At 37.0% G+C, this 25,239-nt stretch overlaps 1 protein-coding gene across 2 annotated transcripts; it reads left to right on the forward strand.

Annotated features, from left to right (window-relative positions):
- The first annotated feature begins 1,957 nt into the window (after positions 1 to 1,957).
- Positions 1,958 to 22,679, forward strand: SPACA1 (sperm acrosome associated 1). Of its 2 annotated transcripts, none has more exons than XM_518632.7 (7): positions 1,958 to 4,338; positions 10,170 to 10,226; positions 13,847 to 13,948; positions 14,951 to 15,057; positions 15,688 to 15,823; positions 20,327 to 20,447; positions 22,435 to 22,679. In XM_518632.7, exons 1-7 carry the CDS (start codon positions 4,131 to 4,133, stop codon positions 22,586 to 22,588), a joined length of 885 nt encoding a protein of 294 aa, XP_518632.2. In that variant the 5' UTR covers positions 1,958 to 4,130; the 3' UTR covers positions 22,589 to 22,679. The 2 variants fall into 2 exon arrangements, with proteins under 2 accessions (XP_518632.2, XP_016811479.1); XM_016955990.3 differs by lacking the exon at positions 1,958 to 4,338 and adding an exon at positions 4,901 to 4,994.
- Positions 22,680 to 25,239: the final 2,560 nt, after the last annotated feature.

Genomic DNA, 25,239 nt, shown 5'->3' on the forward strand with positions numbered 1-25,239 from the left:
GTAGTATCTCATTGTGATTTTAAGTTGCACTTCTTTACTTTAGATGTGTGCAGCTTATTGTATGGCCTATGTCTCAATAATGCTATTTTAAAAAATCTTATTTGGGAACAAAATCTTTACTCACACCTCAAAGTAACTAGAGAATTTTTAAGGTGAGTACCTATGAGTTTTGGGAAGTACAACTTGTATTTTTACCTGCTTCCAAAGCACTCTTCCCCAGAATGCCTGTCCTGTGTTATTAGACGGTTGAAAGTAAAATTAAAATCCTAAGATAATTTAGGTGCATCTGATGTTTAGTGGTTCCATGCAAGAATTCCTAAAGACTCTAAAGATATCCAGTTCTATGATTCTCCTTAATCTACATGTGTGAAAAGTGTAAAAGCTCTGGTATAATTGTGCTGTATATGTCAAAAGGTAGTAGACTTTTATATAGCTTGTTAAATATCCTGAAACCATGGGAGTTGTAACACACCGTACAGTTTGTGCTGTGGTGGTGGTACAGAGTAGAGTTAGATGGAGAAACTGTAAATTTGAGACTCTGGGGGAACCTTTGAGTTCAGAAATTAGGACAATTCAGGCTTGTCACCAGGGAATCCATGTTTAGAAAGCAGGGTAAGGGGCACATCTATTTTAGGGGTATTAGGGAGACAAAATAGGAAAGCAGTTGAGTTTGGAGTGGGAGTCGGTAGAGAAGTAGTGAAATGGGACAGTGGGATAGACCTTGTTCCTCAGTAACCAAGGGAAATGAGAGAACTTGTTCTTACCATGGACCCAAAGTAAAAAAAAAACAAAAGATATGATCACAAAAGCTGTGGGGCAAACTCAATGATATAGGTACATTCTAAAATTCTGTTTCATGTGTTAATCTGGGCACATGTAGCTGAGTGAGGCTGTGCATCTATAACCTGAATAACTACAGATAGGAGACCTTATTCAATCTTAGAAAATGTGGTTTACACAGCCCTGCAAATAGAGGAATATGAAAGTACCATATGCTTTCTATCAAGACTTATTCACAATGTGATACTTATTCCTGTCACAAATGCCAACCACATTGCTCTAGAATATTATTTAATTTTCAATGGCTTTTAAAATTCTTCTTATTAAAATAGAACATCTTATGGGTACCACTCTTCCCTTAACACATGGAAATTCTTATTGGCTTAAGAAGACCTTCAGTGAGGTAGGGCCTTTGTAGGCAGTTACATTTTATTGAGAGGATACAGTCCAACCATTTGAAGCTGCTATTCCTATATTCAAAAATCCAGGGGGGTTCCTACAGCTTTTTAATTTTTTATGCCTATATTTTTCCTGCAGTAGGTGTCCTACAGTTTCTACCACAAAATTCCCACATTGTGTAGCAATACAGTTTTAAGTGATGGACACAGAATAAGGACACAACAGAGGTAAGGGTGTGAAACAAAAAAGCCAGGGGAGAAATCCTGCCTCTGGGATCTTGCTCCAAAAGAGAAACCTCTTCTCCCCTAAAGGTTAGAAATATCACAAGAGTGGTTTGAGAACCTTCTCTCTGGGGGATTACTATGGAGAATGCTTTTTACCAAATCAAGCATATTAAAGCCAAAATCAATTTTATCTCACAGATAATTATTTTCACAAATATCACTGTAAAGTTTCTAATGTTATAGCAGTACTTAGAACATTGTATTAACTGAATGGGTGTGTGTGTGTATTTTTTCATGCTTGTAGCGTGTATCAGTGATTTTCATCTTCTTTTTTGGTATGTGGTCATCTCAAGCTGCCCAATGAATGTTTTCACTTGACTTCTGTTGATACCTCCAACTTAACCTTTAAACAAAATGTCCACTGACTTTCCTAATTCCCTTTATTTGCTCCCTCCCTCACTCCCTTATCCTGCTTAGGCAGCCAGTCATTCCATTTTGTTAATCCTTCCTTTGTTATTTCTCTCACATTCATTTCTCTTTTCATTTTTATGGTAATCCTTTATTTAGGCCTTGATTATCTTGTGCTTATATCACACATACACAAATTGGTCTTCCTTTTCAGAATACAAATTGGTCTTCAAGGGTAGGTAGTGCAGAGACTGGATAGAGGAATGATTTTCCCACATGCCAAATGAGGCCAAGCAAGGTAAGGTCAGACCAAGATAGGTGAGCTATGTTCGGGCAGAGTGGGGCAGAGGAGTTTGGGCTCTAATCCCCACCTCTTGGAAATTGGAGATGGGGGTGGAGATGCTTAGTTCCAGGCAGGATGAGGTGGGTCAGAGGAGCATATCAGGGATTGAGGGTGGAATTCCTGCTCCTTAGTATCTGCAGGTCAGGGTAGGGTCAGTCCCTCTAGATTCTGTGCCCTGCCCTTCTGGCTAAACACTTATCTTTCATTTATTTGTGGCTACAGAGAGTACTAGAGAGACAGTAAAAGTTTGTTGAGGACAGATACTATACTTTTTCTTATAACTTACATGAGTAACACGGTATTTTATAGGTGATTTATAATGCTGCTATTAGAGATATTAATAGTCTTTATTTCAGAGTTAAATCTTTCAGGTCCTCTTTGAGACCCATCTGGCTCCCTTTGGAGATGATTATTTATTAGATTATTAATGTTTCCTTGAGTCAAATTACATATTTTAGAGTTTATGGGACTTCCTCTGCTAAAAAAGGATACTATCTTCAGGAAGCAATGGATCCTAAAATTGACTTTGAAACACTCAACAATTTGCCAGCAACAATACTGTATATCATCTTTTTAAAGTTTGTGTTTGACGGCATAATTTTTGACTTATTTCTCTCAGGATTCAAAAAAGAAAAATTTTGACTCATTTGGCCATGAAACAAAGGCCTTTACTTCTCAAGATCATATCTAAGTTTTCCATGTTAACGTCCCTCATCATCTTGTCAAGCGCTATATTTTAAGGTATTTTAATTGACATAAATGTTCCCAGAGACTTCTCACCAATACCAATTTGAACTTTAACACTGAAGGTGTTTAGCAGTCCTTGTGTTTTCAAAACTAGAAGCCTTTGCAGGAGAAAATATTCAAATACAAAATTTCAACTTCTGCTTCAAACAACCTATTTTGTTACAAATAAGTGTTTCTGAAGAACCTCTTAATACTTTTCTGTTACCCCCCTTATCTGTTAGTCTGCTGAGACTAGGTATTCAAATATTCCAAAAGCCAGAGTGTATGCAAGTTCACTTTCATCTCACTTGTCATAGGAATTTAAACATTAAGCCTCAAAGTATGGCACCCTATATGTCTTTTCAAAAACAACAACAAACAACCACATTGTGACTACTAGATGAGGTAAAATTTGTAATAACAGAATCAAAAAAGTCAACCCTAACTTTTCAGCACTTGAACTCCCAATCACCCCCACTAAAGGCTTCTTCGTTAACCTTGAATCATAAGAATCACTGATCATCGAGTAAGTAAGTGTTCGGGAGATATGACTGTGAGATCCAGCTTTGTAAATAATTTCTGGATTTTTGGGGCGAGTCATTTCATCTCTCTGATTCTTAATCTCTTCACTTAAAAATGAGGGACTTGGAGTATCAGATGATTTCTAAATTTCTTCTTACTCAAAGTCTATTATTCTGATCCCAAAGAAGAAATCGAATCCTTCTCAATACATCCCACATTGGATATTCTGGATAAGAAATTTTGAAACCAAGTCACACGAAGAGTATGTGAGGGATAAGAAGTCTAGTTTGGGGAAGGGTAAACATTATGTACGAAAAAGAAATGTCTTAGAAGAAAGCAGGCAGGGTGAGCGAGGAGGCTGAAGAGTCGCTCCATAAACTGAGGCAGAAGGAGCAGCCGACAGCAACGCCTACCGCACCCGGAACGCTCAAGGAGGCGCCCTGGGCAGGGAACTTCCGGTTGCGGGGAAGGGCGGCGTCCTCTCCTAGGGACTTGTCGCACGCGGCTTCTCGTCGCGTTCCGCCTTGCACGCCTCGCAGCCCAGCTCCGCGCGAGTTCCAGGCGCTCAGCCCCGGAGCAGCGCCCCGGCAACCATTGAGGCGTCACGGTTCGTCACGGGATTCGGAGCCGGGCGGCTACGGGCGGGGTGTCGCAGCTCTCTTCGACGTACCTGTCCTCAGGAGCCGCGGCGGCGACTGCGCCTCGGACGGCCGTCGGGGCCGAGAACCATGAGCCCCAGGGGCACGGGCTGCTCTGCCGGGCTGCTGATGACTGTCGGCTGGCTGCTCCTTGCGGGCCTCCAGTCCGCGCGCGGGACCAACGTCACCGCTGCCGTCCAGGATGCCGGCCTGGCCCACGAAGGCGAGGGCGAGGAGGAGACCGAAAACAACGACAGCGAGACCGCGGAGAACTACGCCCCGCCTGAAACCGAGGATGGTGAGGGCGGGAGCTCCCTTGGGGGGCACGCGGAGGCCCCTGTTGACGGAGCAAAGGCCTGCTCTTTGCCTGAGAACCATAATTATGTGTGTTAACGTCAGGAGAGCTCTCTCTCATACTTCAGCCCCGAGTTTGTCCCTTTCTTGCATCCTGTGGCCTTGAAGAAGAATGTGCTCATTCTCCCAGGTCACAGCAAGATACACAGATAAGCACGTATATAGAAATTGCTATAGAAACACTTCTAAATATTGCTTTGGACAAGGAAAAAGATTTTTTTTCAGGGTGGGAGGTAGCCTTCCAACAAGAGGAATCATTTTGACTCCTCTTGCAGTCACTTTCCCTTCTCATAGTAGATTTTTTTTTTCAAGTTCCAAGTTGCTTGATTTCCACATTTGCACTTGGGGTTGCAATGGAATTCAGAATCCCCCTTTATGACGATACACCCAGGTAGACCAGTATGCCGACAAAACTGCCCAGAAGCCCCATGGCAGCTTCCTGCAGCTCCTAGCCTTGAGCACCTCTCTATTGTGGTGTTTGATTGGTATGTGCAGCCTCGGACAAAGGAATGGAGCAGTAGAAAACACCTGTCAAGGGATCCAGCTAGTGGCTTTGTTAGATGCTACATATTAACCAAGGAACAATGAGCCCCCCGCTTGGTACATACATTTGCTTTTTTTCTGCTGGCTCATTAAGCAATAAAACTTGACAGGCTGTTGTACATGTCATATTGATTAGTAACTCACATTCTAGCAGGTAGAAGGTCAGCAGCAGGTTTGCTGCCTTCTCAAGAAAGATTATTCCTTTCCCTTCTAAATGACCCAGCTGCAATTCTTTTAATATTGTTTGCATTCTCATATCTCTTCAGTCTATACATATCGAGTGACTGCTGTGTCTACCAGCCTTTCTTTCATTTCCTGATAGTGATCCTCAGCACCAGCAGAAAGAAATGAACTGTCTGAGGTTAACAGTGGGATCGAGGTTTGCACGGCCTTGTAACATTATACTACAGAGAGCTTAAAAAGATCCTTGATTTCGGAAATGTGAAAAAGATGACTAGGAAAGAAGAGAACACGTTCTAAAGCATAGTAGCTATTGCTTCATTCTCTTCTTTAAAGTAATTGAATTAACAATTTTAGTATTAAACTGGCCAAGAAATACTTCTAGCTATAAAATGCTAAATATTATTTAGGCTAAACTCAGGCAATAAAGTTATAATGTCTTACCTTCAAATTAAAATGTAGGTTAGTTACTTATTCTCTGAGTCACAGTTTCCTCATCTACAGACTTCAAGGAATCCATGTACTTTCTGGGATTTTAATACATACTATTTCATGCATAAGTGCTTTTTCTTGGGGAGCGAGAGAATCCAAAACTTTAAACAATCTGAGGTGTTATACGTCTGAAAATTTCCAGAACCATTATTGAAATTTGCACTGTCCCCTTAACCCTCAGTGGATCAGTAGAAACAGTTATCCCCATTTACTATCCAGTGGACCTTTAATTTTTTTTAGTCATTTAAAAATAATTTACAAATAAGAATAAAGGGATAGTGAAAACAACTGTGTTAGAAATTTCAAGAAGAATTTAAACATGGAAAAATTCAAATTTTTATTCCATATATCCTAGTTTTGAAGGTGTATGTACTCTAACTGGGCAAAGTACTTTGAATGCAACTAAGTGCTCAACTGTTAAGCATGAACCTGGAATGCATTCATCATGTTAATACTGATTCCAGATTTTGAGTGCATCGTTAATAAATTCTAGCTTATCATTAATCTTGGTTCTTTTTGCACTTGTATTGTCAAAAAAACCCAACACTTTTGAAAACTACAAAGGCATATATTTTGTTGAAGAGAAAGCCATCTTCTTTTCTTCATAATTGGAAAATATTTTCATCTTTAGATTTATAAACACCAATTAGAATGATTGGTCCAATGAATTTTACTCATTTCTACATAATCTTTTCTTTCAGTCACTTTTATATACATATCTTTCATCACAATATGTTCATTTACAAACCTTGGCAAATAAATGTTGGTGCATAAATGTTATAAAAAGGGAAAGAATACTGTCCACATCCTTTTAGCGAAACAGTATGGCACAAGTTATTGTCACAGTATATTTCAGGATTAAATCTTTCCTGTTGTCAGGCTAACTACATGATAATACCATATATTCTTTTCATCCCCAGAAATATAATGTTTACTCATCAATTCTTAAGTTAGAGAAAATTCATCTAGTATATTCATCCAAGATAATCATCATCTCTCATTGAGATTTTGCTTATACAATCAATTTCATCATCATCATTAGCATCCAAAGTGCTGTTATCTGTCTCTTTTCATCTTCTGATTCGTTCAATAATTGTGAAATGTTTTTCTCTGTCAGTTTTCTTCTCTTTGCCATTATTGGCAAAAAATGAAAAATTGTGAAATCTCAACTGTGTTCAATAAAAGCCAAAAATAGACTACAAGGAGGATACCTCTAGACTTCTTTTGTATCTTCTTGAAAGATGATGCAATATCTTGGGCAAAGCAATATGAAAACATGGGATGTTGTAAAATAGCTTGTGTTAGTGTAATTCTTTCACCATTACATTATTTTTGTAGGCAATTCCAATCATTCTTTCATTTTTGAATTTTAGTCATTTAAAAATGTAGTTGAAAATAATGAGCAATACCTTCATTATGGATGATGAAATATCACAATGTTTCAAGATAAAGAAAAATCATTAAGATATTAGATTTATGGCCAGGGGCGGTGGCTCACGCCTGTAATCCCAGTGCTTCGGAAGGCCGAGGCGGGCAGATCACAAGGTGGAGATCGAGAGCATCCTGGCTAACACGGTGAAACCCCATCTCTACTAAAAATACAAAAAATTAGCCGGGCGTGGTTGCATGTGCCTGTAGTTCCAGCTACTCGGGAGGCTGAGGCAGGAGAATGGCGTGAACCCAGGAGGTGGAGCTTGCAGTGAGCCGAGATTACGCCACTGCACTCCAGCCTGGGCAACAGAGCGAGACTCTGTCTTAAAAAAAAAAAAGATAATAGATTTATATCCTTATACTTTTGTTATACCTTGTATACCATTTAATATACCTTTTAAATATATCATATCTTTTATACAAGTATACCCTTACATTTATAAAAAGGGGCCAATAGACCTACATAGTAATTGCAAAATAGAAAGTTGTAGTCTATACAATGGGTTTTATCCTATACAAATGTAACTATATGTTATTTTTGTCTTGGAATACTTCTAAGGAAGAACAGAAGTCATAAAATATTAACCTTTCAAATCAACTGTCAGAAACTGAAAAACTAAAATTGCACTCTGATGATATATACCAAAAGTTACCATGTGCTGTCCTGAACTGAAGAGAACATTTCAGGATCTGGCCACAACTAAAAGAGCAAGATCATTTTCCTTATCACTGTGGATGCCAGGCTTTTGTTAGTGTAGTCTAAGACCCAGTAGATTTTTAGGGAAGCCTCTGCACATCTTTGATTCCTATTGAATTCACTATTGAACTCTCCATTCGTTTTTAACTGTCCTATCAAATTAAGACCACCCATAAAATAGTTTTGGACAGTTGGCTTTTTAGCTGTATGTGAAGGACTTTTTATTCCTACAAGGTTTCATTTTGTTAGATTTGCCCATTATTTCATCCTGTCATCTTTTAGATCCAGATGTATCATCAAATATATTTGCTATCCTTTCTAGCTTTGCAGAATTCTGGATTCAGTCAGCATGATAACAGCATCTTTTTCCAGGTCATTAATAAAAATGTTGAACAGGACAGAGCCCTGTGACACATCACTCCTACCATGTTGACACCAACTGGTTAATTAACAACTGTGGTCTTAGAGTTTAAACAGTTTCACATAAAACTACTGACATTCAGACCATATATTTTTTTACCACTCATAGGTTTATAACAAGAAATTTTGACAAATGCCAAACTGAAGTCCAGTTACATACAATTCCACTGACCCACCATTGTAGGATTCCCATTTTTAAAAAAAGTTACTGAGTAAACTAATGGACACTCAATACATCATAGAATGTTAAAGCTGAAAGGGACTTTAGAGACTTTCTTATTTAGTCTCATTTTTTTTTCTTTAAGGAAACAAGTTGGAAGAAATTGAACAACTCTCCCAAAGTAGAATGCCTAGTGATTGACTAATGGTTTTTGAAAAAGGCTTATATTTAAAAGTAGTGCAGCACTCATTCTCTTAGCCGTGTTTTCTATGTTCAGTATTTGGCTTTTAATTTGTGTCTCATAATGTGTCTGTAGAAGGTATCTAAGCATTCCACAATTCAAAATGGATCATCATGATAGTCTAAATCATTTATTTTCGTTAAAGAAATGACTTAAAGTCAGTATTGATTTACTTATGTGCATTGGGTGCTTACTGAGTATGCAAGATACTATACTGGGGCCGGGGCACGGTGGCTTATTCCTGTAATCCCAGCACTTTGGGAGACTGAGGCTGGTGGATCACTTGAGGTCAGGAGTTTGAGACCAGCCTGGCCAACATGGTGAAACTCCGTCTCTACTGAAAATACAAAAATTAGGTGGGCGTGGTGGCATGTGCCTGTAGTCCCAGCTACTCAGGAGGCTGAAGCAGAAGAATCACTTGTGCCTGGGAGGCGGAGGTTGCAGTGAGCCGGGATCATGCCACTGCACTCCAGCCTGGGCAACAGAGCAAGACTCTCTTGGAAAAACAGAAACAAAAAACTATATGTGGTGCTCTTAAGTACAGAATAGTAGTGTTTATGAAGCTATTTTGAGATTTTACAGTTATCAAAATAGGGGAAAAAACCATTAAATTAATAAGTACAAAATGAGTTTAAATTGGGTAATTATATCTTAAGTATGTTTGTAGTACTAAACAATTTATAGAATGCTTTCGCACACATTATCCTTATTTAATTCTTACAGCAATCAAATGAGAAGGATTTTCCTTTCCAAATTTTGCAGAAGGGTTAACTAAGCCTGACAGCATTTAATTAAATTTGCTCAAATGCAAACAGCTAATTAGTGATAGAAGCAGCTCTTTGGACTCCAGTTCAATGTGTTTTCCATGCGATTTGTTGTCCTAGGGTACAATGCCTTTTGAAAGTCATCTTCTAACATCTCACTTTATATTTTTTCTATTGAGATTTTCGTCCTAATTTGAGCTGAAGAATTGCTTATATACTATAGCTAGTGGAATTCTATGCCAAACTTCAAATGATTAGAAAAAGAGAAACATATGATTTAGAACCAACAACACTTAATTTCTTAAATAGTGATATATTCCTATACTAACCTTGTAAAGTGTTGAAATAAATTCTTAGAAATATTTAAATTTACCATCTTAACCTGGGAAATGAGTAGAACTAATCTATAACTTTTATCATTTTAATGAACACTGGTTAAGGGCTTCTTTTTGAATGGAAATTATACACTTAATTTTGGAAAATAGAGAATAGAAAACATTGGTTTTTACAACAGATAGGGCTTTGTGTGTTTTTCTGAGACCCTCTATCAAGTTTTGACTCACTATATATCAACTGATGAAAAGCATTTTTAAGGTATATACAAAGTTTAAATATAAACCTTCCTATTAGGTTATTTCCTAATTTAATGGACTTCTTTAGAGGTTTGAGACTCTTTTGAGTTAGACAATAACAGTACTCAGAATGGCATTGTTTTCTGATTTAAATGGAAAACTTAAAAAATGTCTGCTGCCCATATCATACACGTCTTTCATCTCCAAGCAAGAGGTGTTTCACTTAGAAAAGTTTTCATATAATTAAATAATGTATCTTTACCCTTTATGTTTAGTTCCAAATAGGAATGTCGTCAAAGAAGTAGAATTCGGAATGTGCACCGTTACATGTGGTAAGTAGCTTGGAGCAGATGAATAAACCATGTTGTAATTTGCGGGGGAGGAAAGGTAAAAGCAGATAGTGTGCAACTTTGTAACTTGTGTACTTTCATGCATCTCTCATGGATTTTTATTTCTAATAACTATAATGTATACACAAAACTCAGGGTGATTGCTTTAAACTGTAAGATATTTTCAGTTTATAATCTCTAAATCTTATTTTAAGCCAGCTCCGTATTTTTTTTTTTTGGCACATAAACTGCCTTCACTAAAGTAAAATTTTCTCTATCTCACAGATGTTCAGAAGATAAAAGATTTTCCAATGCATCTCACAGATGTCTTCCCACATATTGTGTTGGCAAATTTATCAAGAATTTGCTTATTTGTAATAGTCCATTCTAAATTCTACATTTCTCCAATTTGCGTGTCATGTTTTGGAGAAAAGATGTATTGGCTTTGTGGGGAGGATAATATTCAAAGAATATGACTTAGTCTGATCATTCCATGGGTAGAAATTGGACATAAAATTTCTCTAACAAGTTTACAATGAAGTTGATGCTGCTAGTTAGAGGACTATCCTTTGAGAAACAATGCTGTAGACCAGGGTACTGAGAAGACCATAGATAATTCACAATCAAATTAAATTTCTTCTAAATAGAATCTGCCTTGGAAAGAAAATAGTGATGAGAGGGAAAAGGGGACAATTATCAGAGGATAAGAAGACAAAATCCATTCAGATCTAGATCAGAATGAATTTTGCAGGGGTGGCAGTGTCAAAAATTACACCTGAATTGTTTTTATTTGGAGAAGCTTTTTAAAATTGTGGTACAGTATACCCAACATAAAACTTACCATTTTAGCCGTTTTTAAACGTACAAGTCCGTTGACTTAAGCATATTCATATTCTTGTGCAACCATCACAACCGCCCATCTCGAGAACTTTTTTATTATGTCAAACTAAAATGCCCATTAAACACTAACTTCCCGTTCCCCCCTCCTCCCAGCTCCTGGCAACCACTATTGTTTCTATCTCTTAAAATTGTTTTAACCTGTTTTTTTTTTTAACCTTAATTTCTTAGTAAGTCAAGAGTCATAAAATGAGAAAAATCCATGTAGTAAGCCTGCAATTACTTATTTGTGGTTTACATCTTTGTTTAGCTGCTAACTTCGGAAATTTTCACAGGTAGAGAATTATTTTTATGACAGTTCAAGTAATTGCCATTGCTTTCTATTATTTAAAGACAAGTTTAGAAATTGTATTCACTCAAATGATTATTTTTTTTAAATTATTTGCCTACTATGTGCCAGGCATCGTTATAGATGCTAGGGATATGAGCAGACAAAGCAGACAAAACTCTCTGCCCCCAAGCAATGTATAGTTTAGTAACAGCAGACACATAATATGTAAAACATGTAATGTATCAGATGGTAATAAGTTATAAGGAAAAAAATTAACTAGGAAAAGCAATATTTCGTGCCGAAAATGTTAAAAACCTTCCAATTTAGAACTAGAAGAGAAAAATGCCTTGATGAAAATTCTGTTAAACTTCTGAAACAATATTTTAGCAGTCAAAAAGTTTTCTTTTATATCCAGGCAGATTTTTAGGTGTTACTTGGTATTACAGAAAATCCCACACCTACATGCATCTCAGTGAACTGTATTTAGCTAAATAAATAAATACATAAAATACCTGCTTTAAGCCGGGCGCGGTGGCTCATGCCTGTAATCCCAGCACTTTGGGAGGCCGAGGCGGGTGGATCACGAGGTCCAGATATCGAGGCCATCCTGGCCAACACGGTGAAACCCCATCTCTACTAAAAATACAGAAAAATTAGCTGGGCGCGGTGGCACATACCTGTAGTCCCAGCTACTTGGGAGGCTAAGGCAGGAGAATTGCTTGAAGCCGGGAGGTGGAGGTTGCGTGAACTGAGATGGCACCACTGCACTCCAGCCTGGCGACAAAGCGAGACTCCATCTCAAAAACAAAACAAAACAAACAACAACAAAAAACCTGCTTTAAAAATATTAACAATAGCATGTTAATTACTTCGGAATTAAGGCTGTGCTTCTAAAGACGCTTTCAGGTTGGCCATGGTGGCTCATGCCTGTAATCCCAGCACTTTGGGAGGCTGAGGCTGGCGGATCACCAGGTCAGGAGTTCGAGACCAGCCTGACCACCATGGTGAAACCCTGTCTCTACTAAAAATACAAAAATTAGCTGGGAGTAGTGGCACACGCCTGTAATCCCAGCTATTCAGGAGGCTGAGGCAGGAGAATTGCTTGAACCTGGGAGGCGGAGGTTGCAGTGAGCTGAGATCGCGCCACTGCACTCTAGCCTCTGCAACAGAGCAAGACTCTGTCTCAAAAAAAAAAAAAAAAAAAAAAAAAACTTTGATAAATTCAAGTGGAGCCATACTTCAGCCATTCTCAGCCATCATCTCTCTTAACCAAAGACCTTCTTCCTTCCATCCTTCCATTTTCTTGTTTCGTATGTAGCCTTCTCCCTTAATATTCAACGTGTGGTCCACAGACTGCATCAGTATCACCTGGGAGCTTGTTAGAAATGCAGAATCTCAAACCCATTCAAGAACAGCTGAATCAAAATTTGCATTTTAGTAAGATCTCCAGGTAACTTGCATGCACTGTCAAGTTGGAGAAGCAGTTATAAGACACCTCTAGTCATCAACTTCCCTTTGCCCTCTAAGATAACATCGTAGAGGGGCTGGAAGAGGAAATCTGGTAGTTAAGGAAATAAAAATGGACTCTTTCTTAGCCTGTCTTAACATGGGACACGGTTCAACATGTAGCTAATCCCATGTTTTGTTATTTCTCTCAATTGTGGTGATGTGAGGCCAACTCTGGAATTCTGAGATCAGTTAGGAGAGTTAAGTTCTTGTTACAAAAAGTGACAATCTAAAGAGAGCATCTTGTTGGAAATGGAGATTTGGTCAGTAATATGTTCTCCTCTCTATATTTAATACAGACATTTTATGAATCTAAATATTTAAAGGCATCATTTATGCTAAAATGTGATTTTTTATTTTCCTCCAGAAACTTTCCCCATGCTTCCCCAAAAAGTTCCATGGTCAAATAAATTTGGGAAATATTGTATACCACTGTATTCCATCAAATCCACGAATTTATGGACTGTAAGAAGTACATTTTATGTACTCTAAAAAGGAAAAATACTGCCAATTTATGACATGTTATCAATTGTAAATGTATTCTGATTTTAAAGATGTTAAAATGTTTTTACATCTTAGATCAATGCGAATGTACACAATAGCATGTTAATTTACTAGCGTATTAAAAGTTCCCTCAAAATTCCGTAGTAAAGCGGTCCCTTTAATTTCATTTGATGTAACATTTTCAAATGTGTATGATCATGGAATCCTTTTTCTTATGGTAACCAGAGGAACTAGTGTTTCATGTAACTCACTCCAGAAAATGCTGTTTTAGGAAATAATTCAAAATGAAGAGCCAAAAAAATTTTAAGTGTTATCGTTCTGAATTTAGAAACTTAATTTCTGAAATTAGAAGAAAAGTCTTAAGAAAAGACCTAGGTGGGAAAGTGAAGACACTCTGGAATCAGTTTTTTTCTTAACATTTGCCTTTTTAAATTTTAAACCAAAGGTATTGGTGTTAGAGAAGTTATGTTAACAAATGGATGCCCTGGTGGTGAATCCAAGTGTGTTGTACGGGTAGAAGAATGCCGTGGACCGATAGATTGTGGCTGTGAGTTGAATTATGTATTGGAGGGAGACTGTGGGCAAGAGTTTACTCTGGGGAAATATTTTTCACCTCAGGTTGCCACTGAGTAGAAGGAGGCAACCAGTTGACATACTCAAAGGAAATCATAAAATTTTAAATTCCACTTCTTCAAACAGTTATAGTTCTGAGCAACTTTCTGATTTTGCTTCACATTTTTTCAGAGACATCTAAAATCGAACATATATTCTCTATAATACACTGGAGGCTTACTGTATATAGGTTCTATAGTTGAGGCTGTCCTGTGGCGAAATGCTTTTGATGCTTTCGTCATGGCATTTTGTCAGTAGATTGGTAGACTTTAAAATGGGAACTTTGACAGCTGTTCCATATCACATTACGCTGTTCTGAAATTTCAGTATCTCTAATGGGAGTCCCTAACCAGTACATTGGAAGCCACTAATAGATCTCATAGTTTAGTCTAACAGATCAGTAGGTCAATTACAACTTATTCTGCATAAGGAGCAGAGAGCCATGGTGTCTCCTCACCTGCTTCTTTTGGTGACTTTATCTTTGTACCTATCAGTCTTCTGTTCCTCTACACTCAAACTCCTAATTATGTTTGATAACTTCCAGCATATAGTTGATTTTTAAAACTGGAGGTTGCTTTTTAAAGTAGTATTGTGACACCTGTAATCTTAGCACTTTGGGAGGCCGAGGCAGGAGGAGCACTTGAGCTCAGGAGTTTGAGACCAGGCTGGGCAACATGGTGAAACCTCCATCTCTACAAATTTTTTTTTTAATTAGCCAGGCACAGTGGCATGTGCATGTAGTCCCAGCCACTTGAGAGGCTGAGGTGGGAGGATGGCTTGAGCCCAGGAGGCAGAGGTTGCAGTGAGCCAAGATCATGCCACTCTACTCCAGCCTGGCGACAGAACCAGATCCTGTCTCAGGAAAAAAAAAAAGTAATTTCGTGTATAAAGCAATTTATAATGCCCAGTGGTATTTATGTGCTTAATTTTTTTTCAGGGGGTAAACCAATTTCAGAAAGTCTTGAAAGTGTTAGATTGGCATGTATTCACACATCTCCCTTAAATCGTTTCAAATATATGTGGAAACTTCTAAGACCAGACCAAGTGAGTAATGAATGGATATAACCTGGTGCTTTCTAGTGAGTGATAAAATTTGTTTCTCAGTTCTGATGGCTTTCAGAAAACTTTCTTTTTAAAAGCAGTTTGCCAAAATGAAGTTAAGAATTATACAACTTTATTATTTTGGAATTTTAAAATTTTCATTATTTACTAGGACTAAACTTTACATAAGTCTAAGGGCCAGCTATAATCAGAACTTTAAAACGTCCATTTTCTACAAAGTATTCCATTTCGGAAGGAAGGTTTTCATTGGCTTGTATAGGAGTTGTATAATGATAGCAGTGGCTAACATTAAGTAAGGGTTTATTAAGTGCCAGACATGACACTGAGTTTTAGAGCCTTTTTTCATCCATATAACAATTCTGTGAGGTAATCACTATCATTATACCCATTTTTACAAGTAAGTAACTAACTTGTCCACAGTCACACAGGCAGGAAGTGGTAGGGTTGGGATTTGAAGTCTGGACTGTGTGACTGAAAATCCATGTAGATCATTAATTACTCAACTAGGCTAAGAGAGACAGTAACCCTCCTTTCCTTAAGGGAAATAAATTGTTTCCTGGTAAGTGTACATGAAGAATGTTGATACTTTGTTATTTTTTTCTTTTTAAATAGCAATCCATTGTACTTGTAAATGATTCAGCAATCATAGAAGTACGCAGGGAAAGTCACCCCTTGGCTTTCGAGTGTGACACACTGGATAATAACGAAATAGTAGCAACTATTAAATTCACAGTCTATACGAGCAGTGGTAAGTGTCCAGCAATGTCTTGGTTTGCTTATATGCCAAACTTTAAAGAGCATTAAAATCACTTAGAGGTTTGTTAAAACACCAGTCTCTAGCCCTACCCCCAGAGTTTCTGATTCAGTAGATCTGGGATGGGACTGGAACAAGAATTTCCATTTCTAACAAGTTTCCCTGTTGCTGCTGGTCCAGAGACCATACTTTGAGAACCACTGGTTTACATCATTTAGACTTTTCTAAAAGATACTACTTAATTTCTTTTTCACAAAGTAGTCACAATTTCCTCACTTTGGGAAACTGGTGTATTTCTTAAGTGTTTTCAGAGAACAGTCCTCTAACTTGAATTATATTCTTGCTTTTACTTTCATTATAAAAGTGAAAATGGATAAATGGAATTCTCATGGATGCTTATGAAAATTTTCATTCAGTAAAGTAAATAAAATTAAGAAATACGATGTCAAAGTATGTCTCTTTAAAAATTATATATTTGAAACAAATGTTTTTTGAAGAAGCACTAATACAGTTCTCAAAAATGTATATACACAAAATGCAAATGTTTCCTGAATGTCATTTTACGTATTAGAAACCATATTTTCCTTGTGAGATAGATCCATTTGCCTATATTCAATTTAATCTATGATGGCTTACATATCCAGGTAATTATTTCCTTTTGTTCAGCTGCTCTTAACTGTTTTAATTGTTGTTATCAACTTTGTTGTTAGGGATGTGGGGACTTGGTCACAAGTTCTTTTCAGAATCCTATCAAGGCTCAGGATCCTTTTTCCAGAAAAATGTCCACATACACAAATATGCCAAAAGTTGCATGTAACTTTAAAGGAGTTTTTGGACTTCTTGAAGCTATTTCTGAACACAAAGAGCTTCTGCTGTAGTTTAAAGATACCGCACAACGTAACCATTTTATTGAAATGAAAACAGGTTAAAATATTTTAGGGTGATTTTAAAAAATAAACTACTATTTAAACTTTCTTTGATATGCTGTTTAATGAGTTTAGAAACATCTTCATGGTGAAAGCTAATAATCTTATTCCTCTATTGGGATATCAGGTGTCGTTAAAAGGATCATTTTCAATAAAGCTCTAAAAAAGGCAAGAGAATAAAAACATCATTAAGCTAAAAAATATCTCAACTAGCCCTCGTTCATGATATTAAAGGTGTGTGGAGCCATTCTCAGTCTTTGTCCTACTATCTCGTCCCTGTTAGGACAATTCAGTGTGGTTAGCTCCTCTCATAATTAGAAGGGAGCATGCATTTGGTAATGTATATGTTAAAGGCTGGAGCACAGACCCTAAAATATCAGGCCTTTATTGAGACAAAGTTAACTTCTCTCTCTCATAGCAGCAGTCCAGGAATGGTGGGATAGCTCTGCCATCTCAGTACGTGCACTGATTGAATGACAAAACATTTTAAAAACACTCCAGTATCTATTAATTTCTTTAAACATGACAATTGGGTACACCACTGCAACAGACCCCTTTGGCTGATTAGAAATCAAACAAATGTTTTGGCTAGAAATGTCTACACAATATGGTACTAGCATGAAACAAATATGTAATTGAGATATTTTTAGGGTAAATATGGTTTCCCTAGTGAAAAATTCTCATCCATTCACTTAAATATCAGATTTTTCACTCCCACAATAGTTGTCTTTTGTAATTAGGCATTGTTAAAAAAGACACTTTGAAGTACTCAGAATGTGACTCTATTTGGAAATAGGACTTTTTGCAGATGTAATTAGTTAAGATGAGGTTGTACTAGAGCAGAGTGGGCCTTTAATCCAATATAACTGGTGCCCTCATAAGAAGAGGAATATTTGGGCATGCTTGTGCGCGCACACACACACACACACACAAACACAGACAGAAAGTGGGGCGCGGAATGCCAGGTGAAGACACAGAGAAACAGACATAGGGAGAAGACAGCCATGTGAAAATGGAGACAAAAATTGGAGTTATGCTACCAGAATCCAAGGAATGTCTGAGCCTACCAGAAGCTGAGAAGCTGTAAGAGACAAGGAAGGATCCTCCCCAAGAAACTTCAGTGAGAGCATGGCTCGGCCAACACATTGTTTTCAGGCTTCTAGCCTCCAAACTGCGAGACAATACATTTCTGTTGTTTTCAAGTCACCCAGTTTGTGGTACTTTGTTATGGTGGTCCTAGGAAACTAATAAGTACATAAGCTTAGTTTATCTAAAAGGTGACAGCATCAAATTTAGCCTATTTTTCATTAAATACTTCAATAGGAAATTGAGCCTATTTTTTTCATTACCTGTAAAAATAGTCTAGGTGACCCTTGCAAGACTACTGTTGTAATAAATAAAATCTTCATGCCCCTCACTCTCCACCCTCTCTCAGCTAACATTGCAGAGTAATGGATAAATGAAATTTGCGTTTCTCCTTGTCAGGTTTCAGTTCTGAAAGGTGTTTTTTATTTAAGTTTCCAAAATGCCACCACTTGTGTAAATCTAAAGTTATTTTGAAATAAAAAGATTTTTAAAAATCCAACAATGTTGGAACGTAAATATAGATGTATTTTCTCTAGCATACTTGGAACTATTTAGCGAGATCCCTAACTTGAGTTTATAGCTCTAGAATTACTAGGCAAAATGGAAACTTATTCTCCATGATGTCTAACAGATAGGGAAACAAATCCAGAAAAATAAGCAGTTGAGATTGCTCATATAGAAGACTAGTTCTGACAGAGTGGTACTTATCACAATCAAAGTATTTAAATAGTCAAAATATACCTTGTACAAATTAAACCTCCCTGGACCTTGGTTTACTTATCTGTATAATGCAATAGTTGGATCAGATGATCTCTGTAGTTCTTTCTTCCATGAATCTTTTATGATTCCAGAATTTGGGGTCATAAAAGAGCTACAATAAAGCTATATAATTCACAAAGTAAGTAATATTCTATGTTAATTGGCTTTTTACCAGTTTACAATGTAGCAATACTATAATACATATGGTAGATTGGCTTTGTCTCTTTGATAACCTTATTTGCTGAAAGAGCAGAGAGATATGGGAGAGAATGCTTGAGGTAAGAGTGGTGCATGAGGTGGGTACAGTGGTGTGTGCCTATAATACTAGCTACTTGGGAGGCTGAGGTGGGAGGATCACTTGAGCCCAGGAGTTCAAGGCCAGCCTGGGCAATATAGCAAGACCCCATTTCCTAAAGAGAGAGGGGTCGGGGTATGTGGATATGTGTATAGAAAACAATGAGCTTCAATTCCTTTCTTACAGCAAATATAAAAATTATAGAGGTATCATAGTCTTAAGTGTAAAAGCTAAACCCATAAATTTTAGGAAAGAAATATAGGAGACTATTTGCATGATTCAGGAGTAGGCAAACGTTTCTTAGACATAATTCAGAAAACAATCACCATAAAAGGAAATACTGAATAAATCAGACTGCATCAAAATTAAAAACTTCAGCTCATTAACAAAAATCATGAGGATAATGAATAGGCAAGCCAAAATCTGGTAGAAAACATTTATAAAACCTGTACAGTCAGTACAATCAGTTTGAGAAAGTTCTCATGGTTTCTTAGACAGCTAAACACACATCTGTCTACCCTACGACCCAGCAATTCTATTATTAGACATTTAGCCAAAAATTAAGATATATATTCACAAAATGACTTGTATAAGAATGTTCATGGCAGCTTTATTTATAGTATCTCACAACTGGAACAGCCTAGATATCCATCAGTAGGAGGATGAGTAAACAAATTGTGGAGTATACCTAGTAATAATAAAAAAATGATAGTTGCATATAACAGTATGGGTGAATTTCTAAAACATTATTCTAAGTAAACAAATCTTTACACAAGAGATTACCTAGTGTGTGTTTCAATTTAAATGTAGTTCTAGAATAGTCAGAGCTAATCTATGGTGGAAAAGAAAATCAGGATACTTGTTGCCTCTGGAGGATGAGGAAGGAGTTAATTAGGAAGAGGCTCAAGGGAACTTTCTGGGGTATAGTAATATTCTATATCTTGACTAGCATTTAGTTACATATATGAGTTTGCCTTTGTCAAAACTAAGCAAATGTACATTTAAGATCTTTGTGCAATTCTTTGTGTGAAAATTTTATTTCAAAGAAAAAACTAATATTAAACTCCAGTTAACGATATGCTTGCTGAAAAATTTTTGGGGAAGTGTACTGACATTTGCGAATTATATTGAAATGCATAAAAAATAAGATGGATTAATGAATTGATAGAGGAATGGATAGATGAATTTTAAAATATTAATGGTAGTATTTAGATGGTGGTAATACAGGCTGTTCGTTGTCAAATTCTTTTAACTTTTTTCATGTTTGAAAAGGACATTTCAAACATGCAGAGCAAGATCATTAATAATTTTCTCTGCACTAAGCATTTCTTTATGTTTCTAGAGTTGTTTTTCAAATATAAACTTTTAAGTTAGATATTCATTTCCTTTTCCTCAGTAGTAATACTCATTAGGTTTGTGTGTTTTCTCTAGAATTGCAGATGAGAAGATCAAGCCTACCAGCCACTGATGCAGCCCTAATTTTTGTGCTGACCATAGGAGTCATTATCTGTGTATTTATAATTTTCTTATTGATCTTCATAATCATAAATTGGTAGGTGAATAGTGGAATGCATCATCACCCTTGATTGACATCCTCTTCTTCCCCCTCCTCATCCAGTGAATTGCAAAGCCCTGTCCGTGATGTCTCCTACATGTTGCCTTGAAACTGTCCATCTCCTTTCATTACTCCTGTGACTGCCCTAGTTCAGGCTACCCCGTCTCTTTATGTAGATGCTTTTTAAAACAATCTCATGACTTGCTTCTCCAACTATGAGAGAGCTTTTAAATGCAATTTTTACAATTTTACACGGTAATTGCTTTAAAAAGTTTTATTTAGTGAATATTTGTGTTGTCCAGTTGTGGTTCTCTCAACTCTAAAACTTGGTTATTGTAACCTACTAATTCATTTGTATGACAATATTTATAATACCTACATGAGTAGTACACCCTGGTAAGTCTGAGGGCTCATATACTATCGATTTGTAGCTGATGCATCACAAACTAAAAATGAATAATGAATACAAAGGCACTTCTTAGAGAAGAGGTAATATATATGTTTTATATATATGTACATATATATGTACATATATTGTATATACAATATATGTATATCTTCTATGTACATATAATGTATATACAATATACATATATCATATATAGGTCATATATGTGTACCAAATATGTATATAGTATATATTATTTATATATAATATATAATATACATGAGTATATAATATATGGGTTATATAATATATATGTAGATATATGTATGTATAACATATATAACCTCATATCTAAGAAGTGTCTTTATTATTTTGTTTGTGATGCATATATATTACATATGATGTATACATACTACATACATCACATATATATGTAGTATGTATGTATATGAGCCCTCAGGCTTACCAGGGTGTAATGCTCATGTAACTATTATAAATATCATCATATATATTACATATGTATATTTCTACCGTGTATGCACACATATATTTGAACCGTATATGTATACAAACGTGTATTATGTATATACATACATATACATATATGTATGTATGTGTATACATATATAGACACATGTATGTAATATATATGTATCACAGACTAAAAATAATGAATGAAAAATGCTTATTAGAGAAGAGGTAATATATATTATATTTACATGGATGTATATATAATACATACATAACATATATATTATATACACATATATATTATATATACATATAGTACATATGACCTGTATACAGTATATATACTATATTTACATATATAATATGTATACCATATATACATATATACTATATGTACACATATAATATATATACTATATTTACATATATATTATATATTACCTCTTCTTTGAGAAGTGCCTTTTTATTCATTATTCATTTTTAGTTTATGATGCATCAGCTGGATGCATCATCACAATGAATTGGCTGGAAAATGATTTTGTTATGTATTGTAGGAAATTCACTGAGGACTTTAAGTGAAAACAATTGTTTTCATAAAGTTTTCCAAAAGAATTATTTTTTTGAGTATGTCCCAGACCCCCTACCCCTGTAAAAGTATTTTTAAAAATCAGCCTTCCAATTTTTTTTCCTGAGTAGGTATAGTCATGTAACCTTAGTGTAGATGCTGAACATTTTTGAATGGTAATTTTTATCATTATAATTTTTTAAAATTTTATTTATTGAGAAAAAATTTGAATACGAAATTTATGATTTTTACCATTTTAAAGTATACAGTTCAGTAGTCATAAATACATTTATATTCTCTTTCCTTTATAATATACCTGTAATATAGCTGTAATGTAATATACCTGTAATACATAAACAGGTACAAATATGTATACAGGTTATATATATTTGTATATGTACAGGTTATATATATTTGTACCATATATAATATATACATACAGGAAATACACACACACACACACACACATATATATATTTCTATACATAGAAAATATAGAAATCTATTCAGTTTTAGTTTTCACTTCATATGATGGTTTTGGTTTTTGTTTTTTCTTCCAGGGCAGCAGTCAAGGCTTTCTGGGGGGCAAAATCCTCTACACCTGAGGTACAATCTGAGCAGAGTTCTGTGAGATACAAAGATTCAACTTCTCTTGACCAATTACCAACAGAAATGCCTGGTGAAGATGATGCTTTAAGTGAATGGAATGAATGATGTTGGAATGATATATAACAAACCAAAGGATATTACAGAATATTAGATTCATTATTACAAAAATAAAATATACATTGAAATACTTTAATAATGTTGCAATGGATTGCCACAGTGTGAAGGAAATGCAGGGTGGGGATAGGACTGTTTTATCAGTGCATTTTTTCAGTACAGTTATCAAATATTACTTTTAATTTGTTCTCAACACTTATTTCAGGTAATAGCTTGGGGATATTTATCTAAAGGTACCCCCAACAAATCTTCTAAGTGCATTTTTGATCACTTTGATAACTTCTTAGGTGATTTGCCTGTTTTGTCTTAAATAAGAACAATGTAATATAGAAATGCTTTACATATTAGACTTTCTCTCCCCTGGAAGCACTGGGTTGAACTTGCTAAAGCAAATCATACTTTAGAATCTCTGCAGGGAATGTGACATACAAAGTTTGTAAGACATGAAGTAATAACGATAATGATAACAATAAATACTTAGTGACTACTATGTGCCAAGCATTGCTCAACCTATTTTCCATATATTAGGTGACTTAAATATGATTAAGTCATATTAAATAGGAAATATGTAAGGAAGAACTGGAGAGGAACTTGGAGGTGCCTGAGGAAATGACATGAATTTAACACGTCCTGTATTTCTCAGAGAAGCAGTGAGTTAAGGACTTTTGAATGACCACTGATAAGTACCTTCATTGTTCTTGGTATACAGGTAACATCTCAGAACCAAGGTACTTATTTTTGAACATTATCACTTCCTTTTTGTTCTGTGTAATTGTGTGATACTGTTATGGCCAACTATCAAACAAGGTACCAAGACATTAATTTGATTCAGTAGACTTCATCAGAAATGAATTTTCAGAGGTTATCATGGTAGCACAAAATACATACTTTTTAATGTTTATATGAATTCTATGCCAACTTTATTTCTATTATTATGGGATTTATCTGATACCATTAACTCTTTGCACACCTGTGCAGAAGACATTGTAAATGGGCATTTATGGTACACCTCCCTCTAGTACCCAAGAAATAAGCTGTGTTGTAGAATTATTCATGTTTTCTGTTAGACATAGCATTTGTATTTGAGAAAAGCAGTGAGGAATTGGCTGGAAAATGATTTTGTTATCTATTGTAGGAAATCCACTGAGGACTTTAAGTGAAAAAAATTGTTTTCATAAAATTTTCCAAAAGAATTATTTTTTGTTGCCCCCAGAGGTTCTGTCTGGGGAGTTGCTCACTTGGTGCTGGCTCAGTAGCTCTGGCGGGGGTGGCGGTGGCAGGGGTGATGGGGGATGGTGGGGATGGCGGGGGTGGCGGGAGTGGGGGGTGTGGGGGGCGATGGCTTGAGGCCCAGGCCTGGAGGACCTGTCCAGTGAGGAGATATGGGAACAGGCACCCACATAACAATCTGGCCGCTTTTCTGTAGGGCTGCTGTGGTTTGCTTGGGGCCCACTCCAGTCCCTCATCACCTCAGATTTTCCAGAACTGGTGTCCCCAGTGAAGGCTATGAAACAGCAAAAATGGCAGCCTGCCCCTCTCTCTGAGAGCTTTGTCCCAAGGAGTCATGGACTTGTTGCCCACCCAAAGGCATCTGTAGGAAATGATTAGAGACCCCAATTGGGAAGTCCCGCCCACCCCGTGAGAAGGAACGGGATCAGGCAAAAAGCAGTCTGGCCACGTTTTGGTAGAGCAGCTGTGCTGCGCTGGGGGTCCACTTCTGCCTCCAGTCACCTCAGACACTCCGAAACCCAAAGGCTGGAGCAGCTAAGTCACCCTAACAGCAAAGATGGCAGCCTGCCCCTCCCCATGGGAGCTCTGTCCCAGAGGAAATTCACATCTCTGTCGGTTGGAGAACATGGGCACGGGTTGCTGGAGCCCCTGGTTGGAGGGTCCTGCCCGGTGAGGAGGAACAGAATCAGGTACCCACTTAAAGCAGCAGTCTGGCCACATTTTGGCAGGGCAGCTATGCTGTGCTGGAGGATCCCTTCTGCCCTGGGTTGGCTTCCACTCTCCAAAGCCCAAAGGCTGGAACAGCTAAGTCACCGTAACAGCAAAGATGGCAGCCTGCCCCCTCCCTCTGGGAGAGCCATCCCAGGGGGAATTCAGATCTCTGTGGGTTGGAGAGCTTGCACAGAGGTGGCTGGAGGTCTCAGTTGGGAGGTTCTGCCCAGTGAGGAGGAGTGGGATCAGGCATCCGCTTAAAGCAGCAGTTGGCCACATTTTGGTAGAGCAGCTGTGCTGTGCTGGGAGATCCCTTCCACCACGAGTCAATTCAGACTCTCCAAAGCCTGAAGGCTGGAATGGCTATGGCACCCAAACAGCAAAGATATGGCCTGCCCTTCCCCCTGGGAGCTCCTTCTTAGGGAGGTGCAATGTTGTTCATGGTAGCTGGCTGGAATTCCAAGCCAGTGGGTCTTATCTTGGGCTTTTCTGCCCCTGAGCCTTTCTTTGATGGGAGACTTTTTATTATGGCTTTGATCTTGCTACTCATTATTGGTTTGTTGAAGTTTTCTATTTCTTCGTGGTGTTTAATCTTGGTAGATTGCGTGTATCAAGGAATTTATTTCTTCTAAATTTTCCAATTTGTTGGTTTATTATTGTTCATGATAGTCTCTAATGATACTTTATATTTCTGAGATCTC

The sequence above is a fragment of the Pan troglodytes genome, chromosome 5 (assembly GCF_028858775.2).
Source record: "Pan troglodytes isolate AG18354 chromosome 5, NHGRI_mPanTro3-v2.0_pri, whole genome shotgun sequence".
Taxonomy (NCBI): domain Eukaryota; kingdom Metazoa; phylum Chordata; class Mammalia; order Primates; family Hominidae; genus Pan; species Pan troglodytes.

What these genes read in the sequence shown, in the direction of transcription:
- SPACA1 (XM_518632.7), top strand. Translation starts at nt 4,131, where the DNA reads ATGAGCCCCAGGGGCACGGGCTGCTCTGCCGGGCTGCTGATGACTGTC. An exon ending in TGGACCGATAGATTGTGGCT is followed by an intron (nt 13,949 to 14,950) that starts GTGAGTTGAATT and finishes ATTTTTTTTCAG; the next exon opens with GGGGTAAACCAATTTCAGAA. An exon ending in CACAGTCTATACGAGCAGTG is followed by an intron (nt 15,824 to 20,326) that starts GTAAGTGTCCAG and finishes TGTTTTCTCTAG; the next exon opens with AATTGCAGATGAGAAGATCA.